The 14822-nt window shown below is 45.1% G+C and overlaps 1 protein-coding gene across 1 annotated transcript; it reads right to left on the bottom strand.

Moving 5' to 3' along the window:
- Positions 1 to 5896: 5896 nt before the first annotated feature.
- Positions 5897 to 12752, bottom strand: LOC119330441 (probable O-methyltransferase 2). Its single transcript, XM_037603547.1, has 4 exons — positions 11891 to 12752; positions 11496 to 11782; positions 6563 to 6710; positions 5897 to 6484 (listed from the first exon to the last, which is right to left on the bottom strand). The coding sequence occupies exons 1-4, from the start codon at positions 12698 to 12700 to the stop codon at positions 6185 to 6187; spliced, it is 1545 nt and encodes a 514-aa protein (XP_037459444.1). The 5' UTR covers positions 12701 to 12752; the 3' UTR covers positions 5897 to 6184.
- Between the last annotated feature and the right edge of the window lie 2070 nt (positions 12753 to 14822).

Consider the following 14822-nt stretch of genomic DNA (forward strand, 5'->3'; position numbering starts at 1 on the left):
CTCATTTCGGTGATACTTTCATGGAGGATGCTGAAGGTGAAGGGGAAGGTGAAGAAGAGGCACGTGATGATCCCGTTGATGATCTTGGTCGGACCATTGCTGATGCACGGAGACGCTGCGAAACTGAAAAGGAGAGGGAGAATTTGGATCGCATGTTAGAGGATCACAGAAAGGCGCTGTACCCCGGATGCGATGATGGTCTGAAAAAGCTGGGCTGCACACTGGATTTGCTGAAATGGAAGGCAGAGGCAGGTGTAGCTGACTCGGCATTTGAAAACTTGCTGAAAATGTTGAAGAATATGTTTCCAAAGGATAACGAGTTGCCCGCCAGTACGTACGAAGCAAAGAAGGTTGTCTGCCCTCTAGGTTTAGAGGTTCTGAAGATACATGCATGCATCAACGACTGCATCCTCTACCGCGGTGAATACGAGAATTTAAATGAATGCCCGGTATGCACTGCATTGCGTTATAAGATCAGAGGCGATGACCCTGGTGACGATGTTGAGGGCCAGAAACCCAGGAAGAGGGTTCCCGCCAAGGTGATGTGGTATGCTCCTATAATACCACGGTTGAAACGTCTGTTCAGGAACAAAGAGCATGCCAAGTTGTTGCGATGGCACAAAGAGGACCGTAAGTCGGACGGGGAGTTGAGACACACCGCAGATGGAACGCAATGGAGAAAGATCGACAGATGGTTCAAAGATTTTGCAGCTGACGCAAGGAACATAAGATTTGCTCTAAGTACGGATGGCATGAATCCTTTTGGCGAGCAGAGCTCCAGCCATAGCACCTGGCCCGTGACTCTATGCATCTACAACCTTCCTCCTTGGTTGTGCATGAAGCGGAAGTTCATTATGATGCCAGTGCTCATCCAAGGTCCGAAGCAACCCGGCAACGACATCGATGTGAACCTAAGGCCATTAGTTGATGAACTTTTACAGCTGTGGGGTGGTGTCCGTGTGTGGGATGAGCACAAACAAGAGGAATTTGACCTACGAGCGTTGCTTTTCGTAACCATCAACGATTGGCCTGCTCTTAGTAACCTTTCGGGACTGTCAAATAAGGGATACAATGCATGCACGCACTGCTTACATGAGACTGAAAGTGTACATTTGCCAAATTGTAAGAAGAACGTGTACCTTGGGCATCGTCGATTTCTTCCGAAAATTCATCCAGTAAGAAAGAAGGGCAAGCATTACAACGGCAAGGCAGATCACCGGCCGAAGCCTGCGGAACGCACTGGTGCTGAGGTATTTGATATGGTCAAGGATTTGGAAGTCATCTTTGGAAAGGGTCCTGGCGGACAATCAGTTCCGAAGGGAGCTGACGGGCACGCAGCCATGTGGAAGAAGAAATCTATATTCTGGGAGCTAGAATATTGGAAAGTCCTAGATGTCCGCTCTGCAATCGACGTGATGCACGTTACGAAGAATATTTGCGTGAACCTCCTAAGCTTCTTGGGCGTGTATGGGAAGACAAATGATACAAAGGAAGCACGGCAGGACCAGCAACGTTTGAAAGACCCTGATGACCGGCATCCGGAATGGTTTCAAGGTCGTGCCAGCTACGCTCTGACCAAAGAAGAGAAGGTCATCTTTTTTGAATGCCTGAGCAGTATGAAGGTCCCGTCTGGATTCTCGTCCAATATAAAGGGAATAATAAACATGGCGGAGAAAAAGTTCCAAAACCTGAAGTCTCACGACTGCCACGTGATTATGACGCAATTGCTTCCGATTGCTTTGAGGGGGCTCCTGCCGGAAAATGTTCGAGTAGCCATTGTGAAGCTACGTGCATTCCTCAATGCAATCTCTCAGAAGGTAATCAATCCAGAAGTTCTACCACGGTTACAGAACGATGTGATCCAATGTCTTGTCAGTTTCGAGTTGGTGTTCCCGCCATCCTTCTTCAATATTATGACGCACCTCCTGGTTCACCTAGTCGAAGAGATTTTCGTTCTCGGTCATGTATTTCTACACAATATGTTCCCCTTCGAGAGGTGGTGGTGGTGGCGGTGGCGGTGGTGGTGGTGGTGGTGGTGGTGGCGGTTCACCTACACCTCCGTCACGTCAGCCGACGCCGCCCCCCAGTCCACAACGTCCGGCGGGTGATCAGCCGCCGCCCCCCAGTCCTCGTCCGGCGGGTGATCAGACGCCGCCCCCCAATCCACCTCCGGCAAAGAAGCAGAAGCAGTCCTGGATTATTAACCCGGACCCTTATGTACCTAAGACCACAAAGGTACCGGAGCCATCACTGAAGCCTCTCCCCACAAGGCCTTGGGAACGTAGTGCCGAGGAAGTCGACGCGGCCGCGGCTGCTGATTTGGAGAAATGGAAGGCGGACTGCAAGAAGAAAAGAGAGCCCGAGCCTAAGCCAGTATTTTCTGATGAGCAAAAGAAGTGGGCTAAGTCATTTTTGAGCACACCGTCCCAAGCCGCGAAGAATCTGCCTAACGACTATGCACGTGAACTTCGCAGGCAGGCACTCATGTTCAAGGAGAACAAAGAGCGGGAGAAGGCCGAAAGTAAAAAAAGCGGGAAACAAGTTGCCCAGCTCGGGGAACAAAGTAAACAATCGATTGCCCCGCTTATAGTGGAAGCCTTCTGTCCGGATGCCCCCGAGATCATACAAGCTGCGGCAGCACAGAGATTGACTGTAACGAGTGCCAGAGAACAAGCGGCCAACTTAGGTATTACTCTTCGTGAACTGTTAGGCCTTGATGAGGCGCCAGTGAAGGAGGTAGTAATTACATATGTCAAGAATGGGCCTCTCGTCGAGCCTGCGCAGGAAAAGGATCTACCTCCACAAATGAAAGGTCTGCTGAAATGGTACAAGGGTTACATAAAAAATAAAAACGCCAAAGAATATATTTATGCGGAAGTTAGACATGAGCATCACTTCAAACATTACTATGTACAAATTGAACTGAGTGAATTGTTCCAGCTTTTCAATCTGCGCGAGCTCGATAAATCTATCATCAGTTGCTACGTTCTGTAAGTGATTTATTAATTTCTACCCCATCTCGTTCATATTGCCTGCACTATATATATGTCCTAACTATATTGTTGTGTCCGCTATTATACATGCAGAATGAAGATTAAGAAATGCAGAGTAAGGAACATCCATGATGTTGGGTTCATTGACCCACACATCGTTAATGGACATGTGTTGGAGCGTCACCCCGCCGACGTGGAGGCAGACCTGTGGCACTTTCTTACAAAGCAGGAACTCAAAAGTGATATTCTATTTCCTTACCATTTTGAGTGAGTGTTTTTGTCTTGAGCACATTCTCTTTTGTTTACTCCATGCATGGTATGTGGCCGGCTAATCGATGAGTTATGCATGACGTACTGTGCATGTATCGTGTCCGCAGGTTCCACTGGATTCTGCTAGTAATTAAAGTTAACACCTCATAATGTCTCGTCCACGACTCTGTGAATATGGATCCAAAGCTTTGGGGCGGCATGAGAAGAATGCTGCAGAAGTAATTATTTTCATTCATTTGCGCTCTATATCGATCGGCCTATTTCGTTCATTTCCTAATATCAAGTAACTAATTAATAACTCTCTTGTTCATTTAATTTTCTTTGCCTCGTAGGGTTTGGAGACGGTTCGTAGATACAAAGGTCGGTGAATTCAAAAAAGAGCTAGAATTCAAAATGTTAAAGGCTAAGAATGCTGGGGATATTCAGCCACCGGAGACCAATCTATGTGGATACTATGTCTGTGAGATGATCCGGAGATACACCTCTGAGCGGGTTCCGAGTGATACCAATGCTCAGAGGAATAACCTCCGGTGGATGCTTAGTCCAGAAGCTCGCTTCCGACCACTTCAAGAGGAACTAGCTGGATGGTTCAGCAGGGAAGTCCTCCATCCTAAAGGAGAACACTATTACAAGGACGTAGAACTTTATATGCATTAAATCATGTATGGAAACTTGTTCAAAATTGTATATGGTCATCCGATGATATTGAATATATATTGTATATTCCTCTTGAATTCTTTTTGGTTCTAATTTCAAATTTATTTGAAATTGTACATTCATATGCATGTATGTAGTACCGTAGAATATATGAAACTCCTTCAAAATTAAAATAAAGCACAAAAGAAATAAAACAATACAAATTAAACAGAAAACAGGTTTAGGGGGGGGGCTAAAACCCTAAACCTGTGGCGGCCTTTAGTCGCGGTTGGCCAGAAGAACCGCGACTAAAGGTCCTCCGCCCCGACGGCCGCCTGGCGCCCACGTGGACGGGCCTTTAGTCGCGGTTCTTAAGGAGCCGCGACTAAAGGTGGGGGGCTTTAGTCGCGCTTATTTGGTCGCGGTTGCGCAACCGCGACTAATGGCAGTTGCGAACCGCGACCAAAGGCCTTTTTTCCACCAGTGTGAGGACATGTTGTGTCCATAGCTCGTTGCGATGTTGTAGGCGGTAATGCCGTCTTGCCCGCAAAGGTGCACTAGGAGAAGTGTCACTCAGACATGTTTGGTACTAGTTCGGTGCTTGATTTATAAACTCTTTTTACCCCGGAAAAGAAATTACGTTCATCAGATCTTCATTAATTAATGGGGGTGTTGGTAGTTGACACTATTGGTTGCCTGGGGAGGCTGATCTGGCAGATCTTATTTCTAGAACCTTGCAGAAAATCGAGCCAATGGGTTCATGACTGATTTATTGTGAAAATTTAGTATGACATAATTAAGTACACTGTCCAATTCCACACTACCATATAACGAGAGGCTAGCACCCAAATACAAATATAATAGCACTTATATTTTATACCTTGAAAACAAAACAGTATAACATTTGCAAAGAAAAACATCAAGACATACCAGTTGGATGATATTATAAAAATCTCTTGTTTACATATTGTGAATAGAGTAATTTCGAAAATAACTTCATATCTTCAGGTGCAGCTTCTCCTTCCCGAAAACATCGGCAAAATAGTCAAGTTACATTGAAAGTGTATAATACCATAAATCAAACGAAGCATGTACAATCACTCACATTACAGTGTTCTCCCTTTCGACCATTCCAGTCAATTAATTACCAATGTATAACTCACAACTTGCCCCTAGTTATGATCTGTGAAAAAGGCGGCAACACAAATAATAGATGGATCGTCTTAATATCAGTTCTCTGTATAGATGGATTTTTCTCTTTTCAAAATCTGTAAGAGTACTTACATCAACGATGTTTGATGCATTTTACCTGCATCTAACAGGTGGCCTTGAAGTGCCTACATCATAATCTGAATCTGGTGATTGGTTTCTATTTGAGAAATATTGCTCCACTGCCGAGATCAATCAAAGTTCAGGAAAAGTTAATTAGAAAATTAGGGCAAAGGCTAGGCTAAATAGAACATGCATGAGAAGAAGAATATGTGGTGATCTACTAGTATCTTGTATTTGTACTGCACGCTGACCTGCTGTTGCTTCCTTGGGGCTGGCTGGCAAAGACTAGGCGATGCGCCGTCACCGCGATGGGCGAACAAGATGGGGAGAGGCGGAGTAGAGGGAAGACCCCGATAAGTCTTGGCGAGCGAGAGTCGTCGATTCACAACACATCTGACCTGATGCGTTACGAGTCATCTAACGCACGCACGGGACAGTAGTAGCAGTTTACATATGGGCCTTAGCTGGGCTACTCCCGTGAAGATTTCTGGACTAAAAGGCTTTCGCTTGTGAATTCCAAATTCCGATGGGTGCAGCCTCGATTTTCTAATGGGTTCACGCACACGATAACCTACATATGCGTACGTGGCAGCAGAAAATCGTTGGCGCTGGCTCCGCCCCTGTTGGTACATGTGTTCCACTGAGCTACCTTTCCCATTTACATTTCTCCTATTTCTACTTTATCATATTGTGGATTGCTAGCCAGGTGATTCATGCAGTTCCAATTTTTCCACTTAGCATGATATAACCAATGATATTATTGATACAGATAGTAATAGAATATGACATATACATGATAGGCACGACAACAAACTACAAGCTGACATTGTTGGAGCACACCAGCATGGCAAACACATACAAATGAAAATACCAAGTGCTTTAATACTTTTCTAATCGAACGCCACATGGACCTTAAAGCAACTAATGTTTATACTTCAGCTACTTCAAGACCCGTGGAACTTTGCCTTAGAAAAATAAGCACCTCCTTATTCCCACCTTTAAAGCACAACATCTTATGGGTAGACCTCGATGACGGATCGAGCTCCCAATTTCTTCACAATTTTGTAGTCCGTGAATCCGGCTTTCTTGAATAGCTCGGACCAGTGTTTTTCATCACGTTGGCCACCCCTCGTGTTTACCATCATGAGCATATCCATCAGAAGTTGGGCTTCAAAGATTACTGGCCCTAAGGAAGGTCCAACCACAATCTCTATGATTATCACCTTTCCTCCCTCCTCACGTGGAGGAATAGCCTTTCTGCACTGGGCTAGGATTTTCACACAGTCCTCATCGCTCCAAAAGTGTAGCACAAGCTACAAAAATAGGTAAATTTTGAAGAATGAAATATGAATAAGCCTGAATTTTATGAGTTGTAGCTTGTCATGTCATACCTTGAGCATCACGGCTTGAGATGGTGGGACGGTGTGGAACAGGTCACCCGCAACATAGTTGATGACACCATCGGCTGGGGCTTTGTCAATCACCTTCGGAAGGTCTAGAACAGTGCACTTAATGTGAGGGTAAGCCTTGACGAGGGCCCTCGCCGTCGTACCATCGCCACCGCAGCAGTCAGTGAGGGACTCAAGCCCCTTGAAGATGTCACCGCACTCACGGAGTATGGTGGCAATCCCCAGGTTGTCATGGGCAGCTACGCCTTGGTTGACAACGTCGTCGAGCTCTTCGTCAAGGAGGGCAGTTTTCTCATCCAAGAGTGGCACGCCGAACTTCTCCTCGAAAGGTGACGGCACCGGTGGCTCGGTGTCCTTCTTGAACCAGTCTGCCAGCCCCAGCGCCGCCTCCGTGTAGTGCGGTGAGGTGACACCAAGCACGAAATACTTTTGGCTATGGTGCTCATCCGCCACGACGCCGTGCACCAGAACGCGGGACAGCGGGGTGAGGCGGTAGAGCTCCATGCCGGGCTCGGACTCGTTGTCGGCTGCGAAGACGCCCGAGTTGACGAGCACGCGCATGACCCGGCCAAGAAATGGCATCTTAACCGAGGGAAGGGACAGTGCGGTCATCAGGTCGGGCAGCGAGGCGACCCCACCAAGGCGGTGGATGGCCGTCGGGATCTCAAGGTCGACGACACACCGGAGCGCCATTGAGGTGAGGTAATAGAGGCTGTGACGCCACAGGTCTGCCTGTGCCTGCAGCAGCTCAGCGTCCGTGGGAACCTCGATGCTCTCAGCCTGAGCCGCCATTGCTCTCTCTCCCTTTCTGTGTTCAATTATGTGAGGACTGTGTGACTGATTTTGCGTAGCATGCAAGTGTTTATATATAGCTGCCAGCCTACTCCTGTCGAGAGGAGTGGGTATTAGAGTTTGGTTAGCTGTGGAGCGAAAGGTGACACGTCACACGCGACACACGAGACAATAAAATATGAATATGGAAGTGTGTAGGCAGCCCAAATCAAGTCTCACGCGACACACGGTCCACTGTCCCAATTGTAGTAATGTGGCGTCAGAACTGTCATCAGATCTTCATGAATTAATGTGGTTGAAGGAAGAGAGTTTGTAATCAAGCGCATTAGGAGAGAGCAAAACTCGGAGTCATTTCGTAGCGAATTTCGGTAGAAATGAGAAGCGCGTTGCTGTATGACTTCGATCTGAGCCTGGCGAGGTTCCTGAACTATATAATGCAGACATGTTTAGTACTACTTCGGTGCTTGATTTATAAACTCTTTTTACCCCGGAAAAAAATTACGTTCATCAGATCTTCATTATTAATTAATGGGGTTGTTGGTAGTTGACACTATTGATTGCCTGGGGAGGCTGATCTCGCAGATCTTATTTCTAGAACCTTGCAGAAAAAATGTTGAAGACAACTGACACTTGCTGCGTGGGCTATTGATGTTCCCGATCCCCCAAATCTCCGTGATGGGTGTTTCAGTTCTGCCCTGATTGTCCACACCATCAGGCAGTCACCCCCGCCGTCGTCTCTGCCATTTCTGGCCCATCAGCATGCTGCCGACGACGCTTACGGCCCACCAGGGTACTGTCACCGACGTCTGCGACCTCTCCGTCTAAACACTGCAGAGCTTCGGCCTCGTCAGATCCAACCACTGAGTGACATGCATTTCAATCTTCATGTGTTCTTGTGAAGGGAGTATATAGACAACGGAATTGATGGAGAACAGAGCTGGTTGTATGTTTTATTGACTCAAATGCATCGCCATTCGCACAGACATGATACGCACAATCCATAAAGATGAAAGGAAAATAATACTGAAATAATAACAAAGCCGCTAAATATTTTGGAGAGGGGCTAGATTTTGGCAAAGTTCTGTGCACACGAACAAGATAACTTCCGGCTGCTAAATTCATTAATTTTCAGCTTCAATCCAGGTTGAACTTCACTTAAAGCAGTTAAACATTCAAGTTCAATAAATTCAACTAAGCAACATAGCCATGGGCAGCAACTAGACGTGCATGGATTTTGTTAAATATATTTAAAGTCGCCTAGAGACTCTTATCTTCAGTATATGTTGTGTGAGTATGGTGATTTTATCTGGTGCGCCGGGGCATTTCTTTGAGACACGAAAATGACAAATTCGACATGAATGTGGTAATGGGCCAAATCTGAAGCCCTACTTGTGTTATGTACTATTCAGTGTCGAATTTGTCAATTTGTATCTCAAGCAATGCTTCAAATTTTGATTTCAATTTTTGTGACAACATACAATGATGTTGTGTCAATGCACTAATTTGTTTTCAGATATTTTGTGTATAACTTTAAATATGCAACGGGGGTCCGATGCACGGGTAGCACCAAATGTCCCCGTGCACCATATACATTCCCACATTCATGTGGTCGTTTGCATATGCATGTGTGATGCGTCCACATATTGTACTCATGTTTTAAAAAAGGACAAAAAGACAAGATTTGGTGAAATGTCATCTTATGCACTTTTCACGCTACCAGTGGCGGAGCCTGCGTATGAGCGTTGGGTTCAGCTGAACCCAACGACTTTGCCTGGCCAGGGGTATAATACACATATAGTATGTGCATGAACCCAATACAAAATCAGGGCTGAACCCATCAACTTGGAATGAAACGCTCGGTGAGAAGCCCAAAAGCCCACAATGTAAATTCTCTCAGTCCCAGCCTGACAGGCCTGTTCGTGGCTTCCTGTCGCTGTTCTATTTCTGTACGTGTATAGGGCAGCCGCCGGCCGCACGACCTTTTGCGTTTTTTTTCGCCCCCTCCAATCTCAGATCTATTCTCTCGTTCGCCTCGATACTCCAGCAACAGAGATGAGGCGACAAGGACAGGTCAGCAGCAGGAAGGCTCCCTAGACCAAATTTGAGGTTGTAGTTCATCACATCTCCTCTCTATTGTGTATATCATGGTTGGTAGCCCATAGTTTTCCAGTTAGTTATTCGGTGATTCCATGTACTTTGATTGATCTAGGCTGTCGAATTTTATTTCCTCAAAAAAATATTCATCATCAGATTTAGATAATGATGTTAGCACTTCAAGGTCACCCATTAGACGTTGTCAAAGTGCATCAAATTTCTCCATGAGTAGTCTTCTGAAGCCTTTCCATTTAAAGATAAAATAGTTTGAGTGAATTGCCTTATGATTCAGCGATCATAAGATAATTTAGAAGTACACAAGAAGTCGAGGAAGTAAGATGAGATTAGGTGCACATATTTAACAAAGTGACCTTACATGCCACCACTTAATTATGTCTATCCACACATGGATATTGCAGGCATGAACAGAGATTTAATCTAGGATAGTTTAACGAAGGTAATTCCCAATTATTTTACAAAGGGGACTTCATCATGACTTTATATTGCCTACTATTTATGTTTTCTTATGAGTTAAAGATGTTGCCAAATGAGCATGTAGAAATTTTGAATTATATTACTGCACAAATCAGAGGTAATATATTCAGTTTGTTGATCGATGAGGTTACCGATGTGTCTGGCAAAGAGCAGATGACAATTCTTCCGAAATACTTTAGCAATCTAGGATTTATCATTGAACGGTTAGTTGGAGTCTAACATGTTAAGGAAACATCAACAATTTGTCACAAGGCTACTCTTAAAAAATTATTCACTAATATTTGATTAAGCATAAAACATGTCAGAGGACAATATTATGATGGGGCAAGCAACATGTGTGTCAGAGGACAATAGTGTGATGGGGAAAGCAACATGTATGGTGTGTTCAAATGAAAGCAAATATTTTGCAATATTATTCACTTTATTATGTGCATTACTTTGCTCAACAGCTCTCCATTTCATTCAATGTCATCCAACTGGTATGTCTCGCACTCTCTCAGTTTTTAATGCAATACAATATGTGTCGTGGAATTGTCACGGCAGATGTCCTAGAGAAAGGACTTAGTCGTAGGGCCATCGCAACTAGGAAGCTTAAAGGGGTTAATCGGGACAAAGGACACGAGAGGTTTTATACTAGTTCGGCCCCTTACAATGAAGGTAAAAGCCTACGTCTGGTTGTGTTGGTATTGCTAGGGTTTCGATCCGGCTTGGTTCTCGATCTCTTGTTTCTTGCCCTAAGCCGCCACCGGGTCGTCCCCTTATATACACGGGCTGACGTCTGGTGGCCTACAGAGTCCCAGCCGGCTCATAATCGTGTCTGGCTCAGTGACTTCCTTTACATGCCTTTCCTTACAATATGTGATAGGTGATGTCATATCTCTATTATGTATGTTGCGTTTTAGTGCCAAACACTTCTTGAGATGGTATAGATTTGAAGTTATAATTAATTTATCGGTACCAAATCCTTATAATAAGTCAATGACTGAACCCAATGGCAAATTTTTCTGGCTCTGCACCTGCATGCTGCCAAAAGTGTACATCTTATCATTTCAATATTTTATTACTCTTTGCCTCAATCTGGATAATTTTCATAATTCAGGATTTCAGCCCACGAACATTTGGTGCCATCAAACAAAGATTTTCCTCGTCGACTTCTAGTATCTTGTTTTTGCATTTAATTTGAAGAAGAAAATATCATTATTGATATAAAAATAGAACGTGCCAACAATACATAATATGCATGACAAGTAACAAGAAAGCATTGTTGGAGGCTTGAAACACACCGACATGGTAAAAACTGAACACACACACACACACACACACACACACACACACACACAGAGAGAGAGAGAGAGAGAGAGAGAGAGAGAGAGAGAGAGAGTGCTTTAGTACTTCTCTAAATGAACTTTACATTGATCTTAAGGCATCTGATTCAAACACTTGAGCTACTTTATAAGAACCATGAAGCTATCATTTAGAAAAACAAGCACCACTTTTATTCATATCCTTAGAGCGCAACATCTTAGGGGTAGACCTCGATAACGCATCGAGCCCCAGCTTCTTCACAATTTTATAGTCTTTGAACCCTGCTTCCACGAATAGCTTGCGCCAGTCATTTTCACTCCGTTGGGCTCCTCTTGTGTTCACCATCATGAGCATATCCATCAAGAGTTGGGCTTCAAACATTATTGGTCCTAAGGAAGGTCCAATCACGATGTCTATGATAATCACCTTTCCTCCCTCGTCGCGTGGAGGAATGGCCTTCTTGCACTGGGTTAAGATTTTTACACAATCCTCGTCGCTCCAAAAGTGTAGCACAAGCTGCAACAATAGGTAAAGTTCAAAGAATGAAAGATCGATAAGTGTGACTTCTACGAGTTGTGAGACCAAAATGTAAGAATTTCCCATAATTTGTCATGTTATATATACCTTGAGCATCACGGCTTGAGAAGATGGGATGGTGTGGAACAGGTCACCCGCAACATAGTAAACGACACCATCAGTTGGGGCTTTGTCGATCACCTTCGGAAGGTCCAGCACGGTGCACTTGATGTGCGGGTAAGCCTTGACGAGAGCCATCGCCGTCGTACCATCGCCACCACAGCAGTCAGTCAGAGACTCAAGTCCCTTGAAGATGTCACCGCACTCGCGAAGTATGGTTGCAATCCCCAGGTTGTCGTGGGCAGCCAAGCCTTGGTTGGCAACGGCGTCAAACTCTTCATCCATGAGGGGTGTTCTCTCATCAAAGATTGGGGCGCCATGCAAGTCCTCGAAAGGAGACGGCACTGGTGGCTCAAGGTCCTTCTTGAACCAGTCGGCCAGCCCCAACGCAGCCTCCGCGCAATGCGGTGAGGTCACTCCAAGCACGAAGTACTTTTGGCTGTGGTGCTCATCCGCGTCGACGCCGTCCACCAGGATGCGGGACAGCGGGGTGAGGCGGTAGAGCTCCCCGCCGGACTCGGAGTCTTTGTTGGCTGCGAAGACCCCCGACGCGACGAGCACGCGCATGAGCCGGCTGAGAAACGGCATCTTTACTGATGGAAGGGACAGCTCAGCCATCAGGTCGGGCAGCGAAGCGAACCCACCGAGGCGGTGGATGGTGATCGGGATCCCAAGCTGGACGGCACACCGGAGCCCCATGGACGAGAGGTAGTAGAGGCTGTGGCGCCACAGGTCAGCCTGCGCCTGCAGCAACTCAGCGTCCGTCGGAACTTCAATGGTGTCTGCCTGAGCCGCCATCGCTCTCCCGGACCCTCTCCTTCTCTGTTCCGTTCTCTTGATGAGTGTGTGGTTGCTATGTGTTGCTTTGGAAATTCGTTGATGTGATGAGCTAGTGCTTAAATAGACCACACACGACATGTGTCTATGAAGTAACACGCGGCACAAGAGATAATAGAGTATGAATATGCAGCTAGGTGTATATGTTTCTGCGGTCCACTCTCCCAATTGTGGCATTGTGGCGCCAGATCGGTCACGGACTCTTGTCCTGATGAATTTATGGGGTTGTTGGCACGCACAGGCACTGCTGATTGCCAGGAGAGTTTGATCTAGCAGATTCATCTGGAAAATGAAAAAAATAGCGTGGCCTCTGAAAATATGCTATTAGCGTGCTATAGCATGCTATAGCGTGCTATTAGCGAGGCATTGTACATTGATTTATTTAGCGAGATAATTCTTTGTGTACTATAGCATTGCTATTAGCGATGCTATAACGCGTTATTTTTTTCAGTGTCAATTGCAAAGAAATACCTTAGGACAACTGACATGCATGGCACCAGTGAAATTAATTGTGTCAAGTGTTGATTTTTCTAAAGGAGGTTTAATCCTGGCGTCTGCATTGTACGTGCACATGGCCGTTCTTATTGATTATTAACTAGAGTACAAAGCAAAGAAAACCACTACCGAACCGTTCCAAAATAGAATAAAATTAACACCTACAACCAAGTTAATTTTCATCGTCAGGTTTAGCGGAGTTGGCCTGAAAAAGGGTTTTCATCCTGCTTGCAAAGACCAGCAGTAGACGCCACCTTCAATAAGGTAACGACACAAGTACGTCGTTGCCTAGCCTAGCAAATAAAGATGTGGACAAGAGTTTTCACCTTGCAATAAAACAGTGTTCCAATCAACATCTTGATGAACGATAATTCAATAGTCGCTTCCGTTAGTACTCCATGCCAGGGCCAAAGGCGCTAGCAAAATGATGGGACATCTTTCACCTAAGAAGACGGTCATGGCTGTCAGGAAGACGCTCATGTTATCGCAAAACTGATCACTGTCACTCCACACCGACACGAGTCACACGACAGCATCCCTCGTGCCGTCATAGCCAGGCCTCATAGCCACTGCTAGTTGATGCGTGTCAACTATTAATAAATAGTTAAAATCACGAGCCCCCTTCCCCACCCATTTATTAATCTCCATTATGAGTGCGTCTCCTGATTCCACATCACACTCTACCGCCAGGGGAAACCCAACGGTGAGAAACTTGGCTGTGACTTCAAGATGACAAAAAAGAAGAAGGAAAACAAAAAAGGCCAACAAGCCATCTACTTGCAACGGATATGACGTTCACTAATGGTTTGTTGTTTATTTTCCGAGAACACGATACAGATGCACGCGCATACACTTATCCCTATGAATACACACGCACACCTGTCCCTATGAGCACCGTTGAAATACTAAGCCAAGATATCATATTGAGATTGACGAAGTCATCACAGACGTCTCGTAGTCGACAGGAACGTCTCCTCCCACAGAACGCGCATCACCGAAAATTCTGAAATAGATCCTGAAAAATGCTAGGGATACGACTATACTCCTAACCATCCAACCACAGGTTGATTCACACTAATGGTTTGTTATTATGGTGAATTGAAAGCGGGAAAATTAAAGCAGGTAATCATGACCAACAGTGAGTTACAAACAACAGATCTTACCTACTTCGGCCATGTGCCATCATCATCTTGCTTCCCACATTTCGTAATCTCCCATGTCCATGTGAGTTACTTACATCCAACTGGAATATTTCATAACCCAAATTCGTCAAGTTTTGGCTTCCATACTTTGCCAAGGGTTGAACTTATCTATAATAGGTTCAAAGTTTCAGTTTCAATAATTTAAGTCAATAGATGTAAATGTCGGCAATGACATAAGTGTATATCATATCCATATCACGGATTACTAGACGTGCACATCTTATCCATACAATAATTTACTACAACATCGAGCCTGCATCTGGATATATTTTAAATAAAATTCAAGGTCTCAATTAGCACACATACGAAGGTCTATGCTCCAATATGATCGTGATGAGTAATGATAAATTGCACTGTATATACATAACCTTGGAGAGTTCATGCTT

Source organism: Triticum dicoccoides, chromosome 7A (assembly GCF_002162155.2).
Source record: "Triticum dicoccoides isolate Atlit2015 ecotype Zavitan chromosome 7A, WEW_v2.0, whole genome shotgun sequence".
Lineage (NCBI taxonomy): Eukaryota > Viridiplantae > Streptophyta > Magnoliopsida > Poales > Poaceae > Triticum > Triticum dicoccoides.

Excerpts from the sequence above, each read along its gene's own strand:
- LOC119330441 (XM_037603547.1), bottom strand. The coding sequence starts at position 12,700 with ATGGCGGCTCAGGCAGACACCATTGAAGTTCCGACGGACGCTGAGTTG. Across the intron at positions 6,711-11,495 it reads GGGCTCGATGCGTTATCGAG|GGCCCTCGTCAAGGCTTACC; the intron begins GTCTACCCCTAA and ends TACGACGGCGAG. Across the intron at positions 6,485-6,562 it reads CTCAAGCCGTGATGCTCAAG|CTTGTGCTACACTTTTGGAG; the intron begins GTATGACATGAC and ends CTATTTTTGTAG.